Here is a 14705-nt window from a genome sequence, read left to right as displayed (position 1 = left end):
AGGAAAAAATTTTTAAGAGAGCAATAAAATTATATAAAGGAAAATAGATTATTAAAAAATTAGAATATGTTATGTAGGAAAAGTTTTTAGATCTTAGGTAGTCCTCAGAACTTGTTACTACCCCCAAAGAGGGGTTTCTTACTGAGATTTAACTTTCAATTTTCAGAGAAATGGAATGCTCGGATTACTGATCTACGCAAACAAGTCGAAGAGTTGTTTGAAAGAAAATATGGTGAGTCTAAACTGAAAAATTCTTGTAATATTTTGTTCATACATGTTCTTTGAAAATTTTTTAAATTGATTGAGTTTAGAGAGACAGGGGAAGGAAGAGAGAAACATGGATTTCTTGTTTCACTTACTTCGGCATTCATTGGTTGATTCTTGCATATGCTCTGACCAGGGATGTAACCTGCAACCTTAGTGCATCAGGACAACACTAGAACTGCCTGAGCTACCCAGCCGTACCCAGCCAGGGCTTGTGGCTTGTTCATAGGTTGTTCAGAATGGAGTTACTGATGCTCTAACGTGAGAAGGTCCAGCTCTGTTAGTAAACTGTGCCTTGCTTACCTATCTGCCCCCTGAAAGATTATTGGATAGTGTCCGTCCAGATATCACAGTCTTTGTTTCTAGATTTCTTCAAAGTTTAGAGAAAGTTTTTTCTCTTTAGGTTTCAATAAGCATTTCTTTTAAACTTTCAGCGTATATATTTGGGAGTTTATTTATATTCAACAGGAGGGAAATAGGTTGACAGTTGTATGTGAAAGAATTTCTTTTTTTAAAGATTTTCTTTTATTTAATTAATTTTACGGAGAGGAGCAGGGAGGGAGAAAGACTCGGAGAGAGACATTGGTGGTTGCGTCTCGAATTCCCCCAACTGGGAACCTGGCCTGCAACGCGGGCACGTGCCCTGACTGGGAATAAAACCGGCAACCTTTTGGTTTCCAGGGCAACATGCAACCCACTGAGCCACGCCAGTCAGGGGCAGAGTTTATTCTTGTATTATTTATTAATAATTGCATTGTTTTTCATACCAACATTTGACCACTTCATCCGGATATGTTGCAAGTTTTAGATCTTAGGGATTTAATTGAAGATTACTTTCTTAAATACTACTACTCTATCTTAATCTGTTGTGTTAAATTCCGTATTCTTGTAGATGTTCTTATTTTCTCATCTTGTACGTAACTGGCTTTAAGTTAGATCGATCACAAGTTCTTTGTTGTATTTTACTATTCTCTATATAGTACTAAAAGAAACAAGCAGTTAGTCATCATCTGATGGTATATATCAGATGCTCACCTAAAAAGTAGTGAGAGCCCCAGCAGGAGTAGCTCAGTGGGTTGAGCATTCATTGTCCTGCAACCAAAGGGCTGTGGGTTCAATTCCCGGTCAGGGCACATGCCGAGGTTGCAAGTTCATCCTCTGTGCAGGCAGACACTCGTGACCCCCAGTCCAGATGTGTACAGTCTGGGTGCATACAAAGGCAACCAACTGATGCTTCTTTCACACCAGTGTTTCTCCGTCTCTCTTCCTCTTTCTCTCCAAAAAAAAGAAACAAATGAGCCCTGATGTGACTCAGTGAATTGAGCACTGGCCTGTGAACCAAAGGGTCGCTGGTCTGGTTTCCCATTGGGGTACACGCCTGAGTTGTGAGACGTCTCCAGATGGGGTCATGAAAGGCAGCCACACACTGATGTTTCTCTCTTTCTTTTCCCTTCTCTCTGGAAAAAAAAAATACATCTTTTTGTAAAGGTTTTATTTATTTATTTTTAGAGAGAGGGAAAGGGAAGGAGAAAGAGAGGGAGAGGAACTCAATGTGTGGTTGCCTCTTACACACCCCCTACTGAGGACCTGGCCCGCAACCCAGGCATGTGCCCTGACTGGGAATTGAACCAGCAACCCTTTGGTTTGCAGGCCCGTGCTCAGTGCACTGAGCTACACCAGCCAGGGCAATAAATACATCTTTAAAAAATAAAAATTAAAAAGCAATGAAAATGTCCTCATGTAAGGTGGTAATGATAATAAGAAAAATAAATAAAAATAGTGATTATTTTTAAATACATGTTTTCCTGTGGTTTTTGTTTTTGTTATTTGGAGGATTCTTTGCTATCGACTGTAAGTAATATTGTATAATATACTGACCTAACTTGGAAATCTAATTTCTGTGGTGCTATTCTGTATGACTGAATTTTTCTAAGTATTTAAATGATAATGCCACATTGGCATTATTTACTTCAATGATCTTGAAATTAACATTTCTCTATTTATTATGAATGAACCTCCAGATTTAGAATGGGAGTAAATTGAATAATGAAATAATTTACTTCTTCAAATTTTCAGTTGTTTTTTGTTTAAGGTTCTCTCAGTATTCATCTCATTCATTCATTCATTCATTCATTTTAGAGAGAAAGGAAGGAAAAGGAGGACAAGAGGGAGAGCAACATGAATTGTCTGCCTCTGCACACCCCCAAATGGGGACTCGGCCCACCACCCAGGCGTGTGCCCTGACCAGGAATGCATCTGAGGACCTTTCAGGTTGTACTCAGTCCACTGAGCCACGGCTGCCAGGGCTTATCTCACTTTTCAATGGTCAGAGTGTTTTCCTAGTGATTTTAACTGGTCCACTTCAGAACAAATATTGGCCCTGACCAGTGTGGCTCAGTTGGTTGAGTATAGTACTGCAAAGTGAGAGACCACCAGTTCAGTTCCTGGTATAAGCCTGGGCTGTCGGGGGCATGTGAGAGGCAACCAATGGCTGTTTCTCTCACTCTTTATTTTTCCTCCCTTCCCCTCTCTCTAAAAGTAAGTAAATGAAATCTAAAAAAAAAAAAGGTAAAAACTGATAACATGTTCTACACAGGAAGCAGTATAACATGATGATTGCCTCAGGGGAAGCTATTTTCATTGTTAAATGTGAATATGATTTTCAGGTGTAGGATATCAACAAAGATATTCAATCTAACTCATTATTAATAAGTAATATGGTAGACTTGAAACTTTAATACAAATATTACCATGTAGCGAATAGACTTTTATGTAAAATACTAGCAAAAAAATTTGGACTATTCTCACATCATTCCTGAGGATGGAGAGGTTGAGTGGAATCCCCAGGAGTCGTGTTTGGTTTGGGGCCTTTTGGGCAGGGTCAGAAGCATCTCCGCTGTTCTTTCAGCTACTAGAAAGCATTGTAGGTGGCTGTGCTGTGTGAGTTAAATGAGATGGAAGCCTTTGAAAGAAGAATGGAATGTGTGTGGTATGTGTCTGGAGACAGAAGCCTTTGAAAGAAGAATGGAATGTGTGTGGTATGTGTCGGTTGTCATAGACAATTTGGCATTGTTTTACTTAGTGACAAAAAGGTTGCCTGTGGAAATTTTCATGCTAACTATAAATGTGCCTGTATTATGCTTGAACATACTAATAGTTCTTAATTTCTTTTTATCATGAAAATTTCCAAACAAAAACAAAAGAATAAAGGCCCTCTAAATATTCATCACTCAAGTTCAACAGCCTTTAACATTTTACAGTATTTTTGTCCTTCTTTGTCCCATGTCTTTTTCATGCAAGAATATTTTAAAACTCCAATGTCCCAAATATCATGTCATTTCATCTCTCGAAAGTCTGTTTCAGAGAGGGAGTTGGGTGAGAAGAAGGCATTGTCTTAATCTCACTTCTCTTTTCACATATAAAAGCATATTTAATACCCAGTGATACTTAAATGTCTCCTATTCAGAAAAACTGACCCTTTATAGTTTTTTTAATAAAATCAAGGTCTACTCATTATAGTGCATTCTTTTTTAACTTAAGCATAGTTAGCATACATTATTACGTTAGTTTCAGGTGTATGGCATAATGCTTTGACATTTATGTATTACAAAGTGACCATCACCATGATAAGTCTATTATCTGTCTGTCACCATATAAAGTTACTATGATATTATTGAGTGTATTTAATTCTTAAGACTCCCCATGCTTTTCATTTTTGAAGCTGTTGTATTATTTTCCTCTTGGGTAAATAAATCTAGTAGACTTTTCAGTTAAATCTTCTGTTTCTGTTTTTTTAAATTCTTACCCCCTGTGTTTTAAAGGTTTAAAAAATACTCCTCTTTCATCACGTACTGTATGCATTCTCTGAGATTACCCGACATGTTCTTCTGGGTTCATTTTTGGTTCAGATTCAGTAGAAAGTCTGACTATATCTGCATTAGTGCGAAATATACTTCAGTTCATTACAGATTCAGTTACATAGAGCATTGTCATCTTTGGTGTTCTTTTCCTTTTATTTCTTCTGCAGCATAAGTAAAGTGCCCTGGCTGGTGTAGCTCAGTGGATTGAGCTCGGGCCAGTGAACCAAAGGATCGTGGTTCGATTCCTGGTCAGGGCATATTGCCTGGGTTGCAGGCAGGCCAGTTCCCCTGTAAGGGGACACATGAGAGGCAACCATACAGTGATATTTCTCTCCCTGTCTCCTTCCCTTCCCCTCTAAAGATAAATAAATAAAATCTTTAAAAGAAAAAGAAGTTTTATAAAAGTGCCAGAGGAATACATATTCCAGTATTTTGTGCTTAATCCTTGTCATTTAATGATTGTTCTCTTTCTCTTTTTATCCCTAAAGCTCAAGCTATAAAAGCCAAAGGTCCTGTGACGATCCCATACCCTCTCTTCCAGTCGCACGTTGAAGATCTTTATGTAGAAGGACTCCCGGAAGGGATTCCTTTTAGAAGGCCGTCTACTTACGGAATTCCTCGCCTTGAGAGAATATTACTTGCAAAGGAAAGGATTCGTTTTGTGATTAAGAAGTAAGACTTCTGGACTTTCCTTTTTGTTCATGATTAGTGCGTTTTTTAAAATATTGTTGACAAACATTCAGTCACCTGGGCTACATTTAAATTAAGTTTGAATCATTATATATTGTTTTATTTTTACTTTCCACCTGTCAGTGAGCTGTTGTCAGTCACGCCCGAGTTGGGTTTGGAACTTGAACATCTGTTATACTTGATTGCGTACAACTGTCTTTTTCTTTTCCAATTTCCTGCAAAATATACTAAAGAAAGTATAGTACTATTGTCATGTTTTTAGGTCTCAATTTTTTATTTTTTCAATTTTTTGAGCATATATCGAAACATATATAAATTGTAAGATTAAAAATAAATGAAACAATACAAGCCCAGGCTGGTATGGCACAGTGGATTGAGCGCTGGCTATAGACCGAAAGGTCACTGGTTCACTTCCCACTCAGGGCATGTATTCCTGGATTGTGAGATCCAGGTCCTTGTTTGGGGGCCTGTTAGAGGGAAACACAGGTTCATGTTTCTCTCCCTGTCTTTCTCCCTCCCATTCCCTCTCTCTAGAAATAAATAAATAAAGTCTTTAAAAATAAATAAATGAAGTAACACAAGTAAGAATGGGAGGAAAAATGAAGATAGTAGAATGCTACAAATTGTTTAGCATTGACATAAAGGCCGTGACAAGTTTTTTTTTTAATAATTTAAAAGATTTTATTTATTTATTTTTAGAGAGTGGGGCAGGGAGGGTGAAAGAGAGAAACCTCTGTCCATTTCCTTTCTTGTACCCAAACGGGGGACTGAACCCACAGCCCCGCTATGTGTCTGAAAGGAATCAAACTGGTGACCTTTTGCTCTACAGGACAGTGGCTCAGTGGATTGAGTGCCGGCCTGCGAACCAAAGGGCCATGTGTTGGATTCCCAGTCAGGAACATGCCTGGGTTGCAGGCCAGGTCCCCAGTCAGGGATGCATGAGAGGCAACCAGGCATTCATGTTTCTCTCCCTTTCTTTCTCTCTCCCTTCTCCTCTCGAAAAATAAATAAAAAGAAAAAACATTAAAAAAAAGATAGATATAATATTTTTAAAAAGTGCAAAATTGGAATTGGACATATAAATGTTTCTGTTTTAAAATGACAGCCACATCATACATTTTAGTATTTTATATTCTCTTAGATTCTATTGAGATTACAGTAAAAGGTTGGAAAACTAAGAGGCCATTTATCAACAGATTCCTGCAGTGCAAACATACTGACACTTCCCATTACATTCATGAAACAAGTACTAGATATACTTGTGAAAGGGAACAATTGGAGGAGAGTTTTCTAGGAAATGATGAAATGTAATTGCTAAAGTAAATTTTTCAATGAAATTGGATTACAAGGGTTGTTAGTCTTGTACATTGTAAAGAAGGTTCTGTCTGTGAGACACAAGAAAGAATAGACTGAGTCATCTATTGCCATCGGACTTGAAGTGAAAAGAGAAGGAAAGTCTCAAAAATGAGTCCCCTCATAAAATTTCAGTGCCCTAAGGATCAGGGGGAAAAATCATTTGGTTCTAGAGAGGAAACCAGGTCATTCATAAAGAATGAAGCCACACTGATGAAAAACCTACTTTGAGCAGGAAAGGATGTGGTACCACTAACTAAGCAATTCTTTCCGAGTTCCGAGTCAAGTGATTTGAACCTCAAATTCTGTAGCCAGCCAAACAAGTGTGAAAGCAAATAGAAATATTTCAACCTGGAAAAGGAAAGACAGCAGTTAGGGTTTCTCCAGAGATAACAACAACAAAAAAACCCTTATTCAGATCAATTTAGTACAGGGAGTTGCTTATCTCATGTAGCAGGGAGACCCAAGACAGGATGATGGGAACTTGTGGCATTTAGGGCTTTGCTTCTCTTTTCTAGATTCCTCCTTTTTTCAAAAGATTTCATTTATTTGTTTTTAGAGAGAGGAGAATAGAGAGAGAATGAGGAGAGAAGAAACATAGATGATTGCGTCTTACAACTCCCCCCAGACATGTGCCTGGACTGGCAGTTGAACCAGCCACCTTTCAGTTCACAGGCTGGTGCTCAGCCCAGTGTGCTATACCAGCCAGGGCTTTCCTTGTTTTGATAGTTTCCTTAGACTGGTCTTGAGCTAGATATATCTCTGAAGGAGACAGTAGCTACCTATGTTTCTTTGAGAGCGAGGACACCTTGGGATATGGCCTTAATTCTCTGGTTAGAATTGTGTCAAGTGCTTATTCCTGAGCCAGGCACAGGCATGGGAAAGATAGTGTCTTGCTGGGTTTAGATCAAGTAGTACTCACCCCCCAGGAAGTTTGTATGGGTTTGCTTCTCCTGAAAGGCATGGCTTTCACTTTAAGTTCTTCTATTGTGAATGAGTCTGTGTACCATGTTCGTATTATAACTCATGGTAAAATTTTCTGACGATCTTTTAGCTATTAACAATAACATAAATAATATTAGTAGGACAATAGTCATATCATTTGCAAAAGCTTCTAGTGCATTTCTCTAATAATGCTCTGGTACTGCTGAGTAAATGGAGAAGGTAACAACAACCTTGATGAAAAGGTGCAACCAAGCAAGAATGCCCGTCTCTATTTGCATGAATAATGGAATGACTCTTTTTTTAAAGGATTTAGCTTTTACAATGGGAAAAGGGTCTGAGACATACCTTAAGATGATAGGTGAGCTATTCTCCACAGGGAGGAACTTGTTGCTAATAGATGTTTTTTTCCCAATAAATTGTAGTTTAAGATTATATTAGTTACTTACAAAGCTGTGCAAAATGGCTTGTTCTAAGACCTTCACTGTAGCCAAGAGCCAGAAACAAGACCCCCCCCTTGGCCATTAATATATTAAGTCTATTGTTTTAAGAATTCTTTTGTACTGTTACTTTTATTAAATTGTTTTTTTTAACTTGATAGAAATTTGAAGTGTATTTTTAGTAACAAAATGAAAACAACACATAAATTTACAGGTTTTGCTTATGTTTGCTAATCTCAAAGCATATAAAACTGTGTTTGGATGTTTAAATGTTTATACAAGCTCATCACAAGGTACTCAATGCTATGCATATCCAGCTTCAGGTCCTTTCAATACACTGATTTATGGGAAACCATCATTCACATTTGGAAAGGACTGTGTAAAACCTTTTCCCAAAGATTAATGTTGTTGGTCTTGATAAACATAAACTATTTTGTTTATTTAAAAGGGTAATTTCATAGAGTTTTACAAATGTTTTATTTCACTTACTAATGTAGATCAAATGTTGTATGTATATCATTGACTTAATCCTTTGTTAGTTTCCATAATTTTGGGGATTATTGTTAATATAGGCATGGCTATACCTGTTTTTGCCATCTGTTCCTCCATCTCTATCCCCAGTTACCTCAGGTCATTACAAAATGTAGAGTGATAAAGGATATGGAAGTTAAGATTGTAAAAATTATGTGATTTAAAAATTATGTTTTATGGGCTCTTTATTGGGGGAAATTCTTAAAAGTGAGCATATTGTCCTGCAAATGGTAGTATTGGAATGTATATAGGATTTTTATAATTAATTTATATGATGCCTGTCCAGAGTTTATCCAGCTATGTTATATGAAAAATAGAGGTATTTATTGAAGAAGATACAAGAAACATTGTCTATAGGACAATAGTGCCTCAGTTTCCTTCAGAGTCAGCACCTTGGGACCTCACACAGGTCTCCCAGCATCTTTTCCACTGTGTAAACACTGCAAAAAACCCTTTGTTGGAATTGCCATCAGCTGCCCCTTCATATTTTCCTGAATCTCATTGATAGTCTGAAATCACTTCCCTTTCAAAGGTGATTTTAGTTTTGGGAAAAGCCAGAAGTCACAGGGCATCAAATCTGTGCCGTAGGGGGATGAATCACCTGGGTGATTCAAAGTTTCTCCAAAAAACTGCACGAGATGTGATGCATGAACAAGTATATTGTCGTGATGAAGCTGCCAATCGCCAGTTGCCCATAGCTGCAGCCATTTATGTTTGCATCTCTCACTGACAAAGAACACTGAGGTGGTAGTAGTATTCCCTATTTATTGTTTGGTCTGTGGGGGCATACTCATGATGGACAACACATTTCCAATGGAAAAAAAAAAGTGTTAACATGGTCTTGATCATTCTGCTACTTTGCCATGCTTTCTTGGGATGTGGAGAACCAGGTGACTTCTATTGGAACATTTCCAGCGCTTAACTGTAGACCCATGATTCATCTTTGACTATGAGCCTCTTTGGGAAATGTGGTTCGTTGGTAGCAGTTTGAATCGAGTCATTAGCAACTGCAGTAAGATGTTCCTTCTGCTCTGGTAGCAAAATCCATGGAATAAATTTCATCATGACCTGTTTTGATGCTGAGATCCTGCATCAAAATCTCAGACACAGTAGTTTTTGGATCTCCAGATGAGCTTCTAGTTCTCACACTGTCAGTCGCCCATCTTTGTTGATTGCAGCCCATACACATTCAACATTCTCAAGTATTCTACTTGTTGCAGGCCTTCCAGAACATGGATCACTTTCAACAGGTTCTTCAACATCTTTCCAACGTTTGTGCCACGCTTTTATTTGCGCTCCACTCTCTGCATTGTCTCTAAAAGCCTTCTGAGTCATCTGAGTAGTTTCCACGGAGGAATGTTCAAGCTTAATGTAAAACTTGATATGCAGATTAGTTGCTCTGCTCGCTCAGTCATTTTGAATGCGAGGGCCACTCAGTACCATGTGGTCACTGAGCAGCATCTACCACCCCTGCTGACTCGTACAGTGAATTTGTCATTGTTCACAATGTGCATTCCAGTCCACTCTCCTTGGCTGCCAGGTTACATTGATACTGTGTAAACTGTTGTAGTTACATTAACAGTGGCTCGACTTACTGGACAGACTTCATAGATATGTTGAAGTAAGGTAATCTTAAATGAAGTGTAAAATTAAAGGACCTCATTTAAAATTTTAGTAGTTTGTCCTTTGGTGTTATGCTTTTATAACATGCCTTTGGTTTGCATAATTAACTTTTTTTCTTTGAGGATGTAGGCTCTATGAAACACCTTATGAAATGATGTGCAGTTACCATTTAGCTTTATTACTCTGAGGAAATCTCAAGAAATTAGGATTTAATTGTACTCAGGACTTCTGATTGTCTTTTTAAACTGGTCTTGATGACTGAATATTAAATATTTAAGTACTAGTAGTTACTGTTTTTGCTCAGTATTACTTTGTGAATATTTAGTACTTTTTCTCACCTTGCAGGCACGAACTTCTGAATTCAACACGTGAAGACTTACAGCTTGATAAACCAGCTTCAGGAGGTAGGTCACACATGACTGGAGAGTCATGTGTGAAATAGAGTCATGTGTGAAATCAGAACATTATGTGTAGGAAATACATGATGTCAAAATATTGTCCATTACTCTCTAGAAGAATCAACTCATTTTGTTCTTTAATAACCCATTGGAGATAAGTGCAAGTCTGCGTCATAATTTTGGATAGACTAAAGAAGCATGTCTGTTGTACTTTTTCTTTCCCAATCCTCACTCAAGAATGTGTTTATTGCTTAGAGAGAGAGAAGCATCAAAGTGGGAGGGAAACGTCAATCAGTTGCCTCCCATACTAGCCCCAACTGGAGATCAAACCCACAATGTAGGTAGGTGCCCTGACCGGACATCAAACCCGCAGCCTTTTGGAGTACTGGACAATGTTCCAACCACCTGAGTCACCCCGCAAAGATGTGTCTATTCTATTTTTGAAATGCAGATGTTATCTGGCATAAAATATTTACTGATTTATTGCCAAAGCCTACATTAGTAAATTGAATAATCATTCATTATTATACCCAGAACATAAAAAGGTATACTACTTAAAGCAATATAGCCACTGGTATAATCACTTGTTTGTTAGATGTATTTTGAAGGAAATACAGTCATGATGTGTTCTTAGGCTTGCTGTTGCTCTGGAGTGGAGTGGAGGTGCATATATAAAACAGAGTTCAAGCCCTGGCCATGTATCTCATTTGCTTAGACCATCGTCCTCATACACCAAGGTTGCAGGTTCAGTCCCTGGTCGAGGCACATACACGAACCAACTGATGAATGTATAAATAAGTGCAACAACAAATTAATGTTTCTCAAATCAATAAATAAAAACAGTTTGTATCACTTAAGAGTTTGTGTAATGGAATGATTACTAGAGTCTTAAATGTCTAAATTTATCATTGCAAAAAACTCCTACCAGCTGTTCTTGAGTAAACTGAATTTACTCTTTCCTACCTTTAATTATGACACTTTAGAGTACCTATGTAAAATTACTCTTCAGTTATAAATTTCCATTTTGTCCATGTTTTGTTTTTTCTTATTCTATTCAGTGTCAGCATTGTTTTGACAAACATATTCTGAAATCTTACAAATAATTTTAGTAGAATAGAAAAATAATACTGCTTATTTTAAAATTGTAATATATTAATGCCATCAAATTGAGGAAATTTTTATATTTGTTATTCTTACAGTAAAGGAAGAATGGTATGCCAGAATCACTAAATTACGAAAGATGGTAGATCAGCTTTTCTGCAAAAAATTTGGTAAGTCTAATTTTCCATCAACTAAAGTATGACATAGAATAATTTTTCTAAATTTGCTTTATGAAAGTAAATACAGTGAATATGACTCAGTTTCATTTTTCCAGTTTTCTTCTGTTGTTTTCAAATACATATTTATTATGAACAGTTTTAAACCTGTATAAAAGAAAATAGTGTAACAAACCCCCAGGTACTCTTATTGTGTAATATTTTTTAATACAGTATAGTTTATTCGGCATAGGACATGTCACAGTTTTAGAATCATTTTGTCTTGGGATCTTCTAATAATGTTTAGTTGCTTCTCTGGAATAGAGGAGACCTTCAGTGGCTGTGTATCACTGGAGTGCGGTATGATCCACTGGTGGTTATCTGAAAATGTCACGTGACCACACTACTGTGGTTATCTTGTTTGTTGTGCTTGCTGTGCTTCCATCCCTAAACACTGAAAATGCCTAGACTTTGTTTCTCACAGCAACGAGTTTGGCAAAAGTCACCTTCTCTTCTGCTTTTATCCTTCTTAGCAGCATTCAATGGAATTGTTTTTCTTATTATTTTTCTCTTTTAAATCTAATATAATGGGACAGTTTTAAACTTTCTTGACTCTTAGTTTTTTCCTTTTGGCTGTCATTTTCATTCCTTTTTTTATGTTTGTTTAAGATTTTATTTATTTCTTTTTAGAGCAAGGGGAAGAGAAGGAAAGAAACATCAGTGTGCAGTTGCCTCTCTCGCACCCCAGCTGGGGACCTGGCCTGCATCCCAGGCATGTGCCCTGAGTGGGAATTGAACCTGTGAGCCTTTGGTTCACAGGCTGGCACTCAGTCCACTGAGCCATACCAGTCAGGGCTCATTTTCATTCTTTTGATGGCACCTCCATTTTGTTCACTTTTTAAATTTTGGGAATGGTTCTCTGTAGCTCAGTCCTGAGCCCTTCCTGTTTTTCTTCGCTTTTTCCACAAGTAATCACACTTCATCATGGATCTTTAAATTAGCATATTGTCTATATCCTGGTGGCTTTCAAATTGAAGTCTCTAGTCCTAAAAACTTCTCTTACCACCAGACCTTTATATTCACCCACCTATTTGATACCTCTTCCGACTTCCCATGTTCTAAATAGAGACCTTGGTTTTCCCTGCTGCAACGTGTTTGTTCCCTGGTATACCCATTGGCACCTCACTCAACCCAGTTGTGCTAGCCAAATCCCCTAGAAGCTAGTTAGTCTTTATTTTTTATTTTCACAAGGCCTCCTGCTGACTATGTTTAAAACATACCCGAAATTCATACTCTTTTCTTCCTCACTGCTGTCTGTCAACTGTATTCAAAGCCAGTGCCATAAAGTGGCCAGATTTTAATTGCATTAAAAACATAAAATGGTGCATGTCACTTCCCTGTTGGGTACTCATTGGCTTTTCTTTGTACTTGGAATAAACTCCACAGTCCCTGATCATGGCCATCCTGCCTTTCTTCTAATGTCACCTCATTCCCTATCCCACTTGCTCTCTTCACACCAGCTCTAAAGACCATGTACTTGTTCTCTGTGTTTTCCTCATACTTTTTTGGAACTGTTGCACTTGTAGTGTTATTTCCAGAATACCCTTACCTCTGGTCTTTTTGTGCCTCTCCTTTTTATTTATGTCTCAATGTAAATGACCACATAGGGGAGGTCTTCATTGAGTACCATCTAGCATAAACTGCCACACGTACTGTAACTCCTCACCCTTTTATTTTCCTCAAAACTCTAATGGTTGTCTATTTCCTCTCACTCATAACACAGTAGATATGAGCACCCTAACTGATCTTGTCTGTCTGGTTTTCTATTAGAGCTCTGCTTGGTGCTTGGTCAGGTGCTAAACTAATACTCATTGAGTAGATCCATGCCATTAAAGTGTCTTGTAAAGCTCTCAGAAATCACTGGGCCTTTCTGTCACGTGGTGTACGTGTACCTCATTCAGTCTCAACACTGACAAGAACAAAGTACAGAGCTGCCACAGCTCTCATGGGCATGGAAAGTCTCCCGAGTGAGGATTCTTGTTTGTCCTGTGGTTTCCAAGAGGAGTGCTTGGCATTGGGTCTTAAAGTCTCAGTAAAGCATTTTTTAGGTGCAGCTCAGGTGGCAGTTACAAACTGAGGTCACTGTGTGGTGTTTGCAGAATTTATGTACTTACCTTGTAGCTTATTGTACTCCCTGAGAATTTAACACATCAGGGGAAAAAATAGAAATTTTAGATTTTTTCCTTCTTCAACATTCGAACATAAATGTAGAACCTTAGTGATAATGTGTCTTCTTAATCTGTCAAAATCAGCTAATTAACAGTAAACTAAAAATCTTCACCACTTTAAAAATAACTGTATTTCCAAGAAATTTAGTAAAATAAATCAGATGAAGAACATTGTTTATCATTAGAGATCCACTATAGTGTCATTGTAATCCATGAGTAGCTGACATTTAATAATGAGTATCTGCATGAACAGGCTTAAACTTTGCCCTCACATTTTAGTTCTGGAAATGAGCCTGGTAAAAGAAGCAGCCAAGCCCAATGGCATCATTGCTTCTTGCCAAGCAAGCTTCTTTTTGTGCCACGCAAGGAAGAGGAGTCGATGAGTTCGCCTGGTTGGAGTGTGGGCCGTAAGCACATGCCTAGTTCTGGGGCGTGTGCAGGGGGCAACCATCTGTGCTTCTCTCTCACATCAGTGTTCCTCTTTCTCCCTAAAACCAGTGGAAATAAAAAGGGTTTTGGGTAAGGATTAAATAAGTAAGTAAATAGTTCAAAAAAGAAAGAAAAAGTGGCCAGTGGAAAATATTTTGGCATTGTAGCAGAGGTAAGAAAATAGATAAGAGTTTATATATTATTACATCACAAACAACAAAAGCCTAGCTTTTTTGTGTTGGCAGTAATGGTCCAGCAGTCTAGCGACTGTAGAGTGTGAGAAGGCAGCGGAAATGCTGCTTTCTTTAAATTAAGTCTCCTGGAAGAGGAAGACAAAAACTTAGATTCTCTATGACTGTCAAACACGAACAGTTGGTAAATTCTCACCACAGCAGCCGAGGAACCAGTTGTTCAGCACCTGTGAACGCCTGTGTGTCAGGTGCCGACAGCCCAGCCGAGCAGAAGACAGCAGCCTCCCCCCAGAAAGCATTTATTAGTAAATTAGGGAAAGATGCACATAGTAAGGCAGCAATTGAATATTGGTTACATAAGGTGTTAAGTAGTCGGGGGGGGGGGCAATGAAGCAGAACAAGGGGACCAGCGAGACAGGGTAACTGTACAGAGAGGAGACCTCATTGATGGGTCACCGACACAGTGGGTATTTCTGTTTTCTGAAACTTACGCTCTTCCT

The 14705-nt window shown here is 38.1% G+C and overlaps 1 protein-coding gene across 1 annotated transcript in view; it reads left to right on the top strand.

The window, feature by feature from the left end:
• Positions 1–129: 129 nt before the first annotated feature.
• GTF2I (general transcription factor IIi) overlaps positions 130–14705 on the top strand; it is a gene marked incomplete at its 5' end in the record, with an annotated part of 45359 nt that continues 30783 nt past the window's right edge. The window contains 4 exons of the mRNA XM_053663483.1: positions 130–232; positions 4613–4796; positions 10049–10107; positions 11301–11372. Of these exons, the coding sequence (XP_053519458.1) occupies positions 130–232; positions 4613–4796; positions 10049–10107; positions 11301–11372 (418 nt within the window). The remainder of the gene's footprint in view (positions 233–4612; positions 4797–10048; positions 10108–11300; positions 11373–14705) is intronic.

The sequence above is a fragment of the Artibeus jamaicensis genome, unplaced genomic scaffold, assembly GCF_021234435.1.
Source record: "Artibeus jamaicensis isolate MK-2021 breed Jamaican fruit bat unplaced genomic scaffold, CSHL_Jam_final contig_3182, whole genome shotgun sequence".
Lineage (NCBI taxonomy): Eukaryota > Metazoa > Chordata > Mammalia > Chiroptera > Phyllostomidae > Artibeus > Artibeus jamaicensis.
This window is presented reverse-complemented; position numbering and strand designations above follow the sequence as displayed.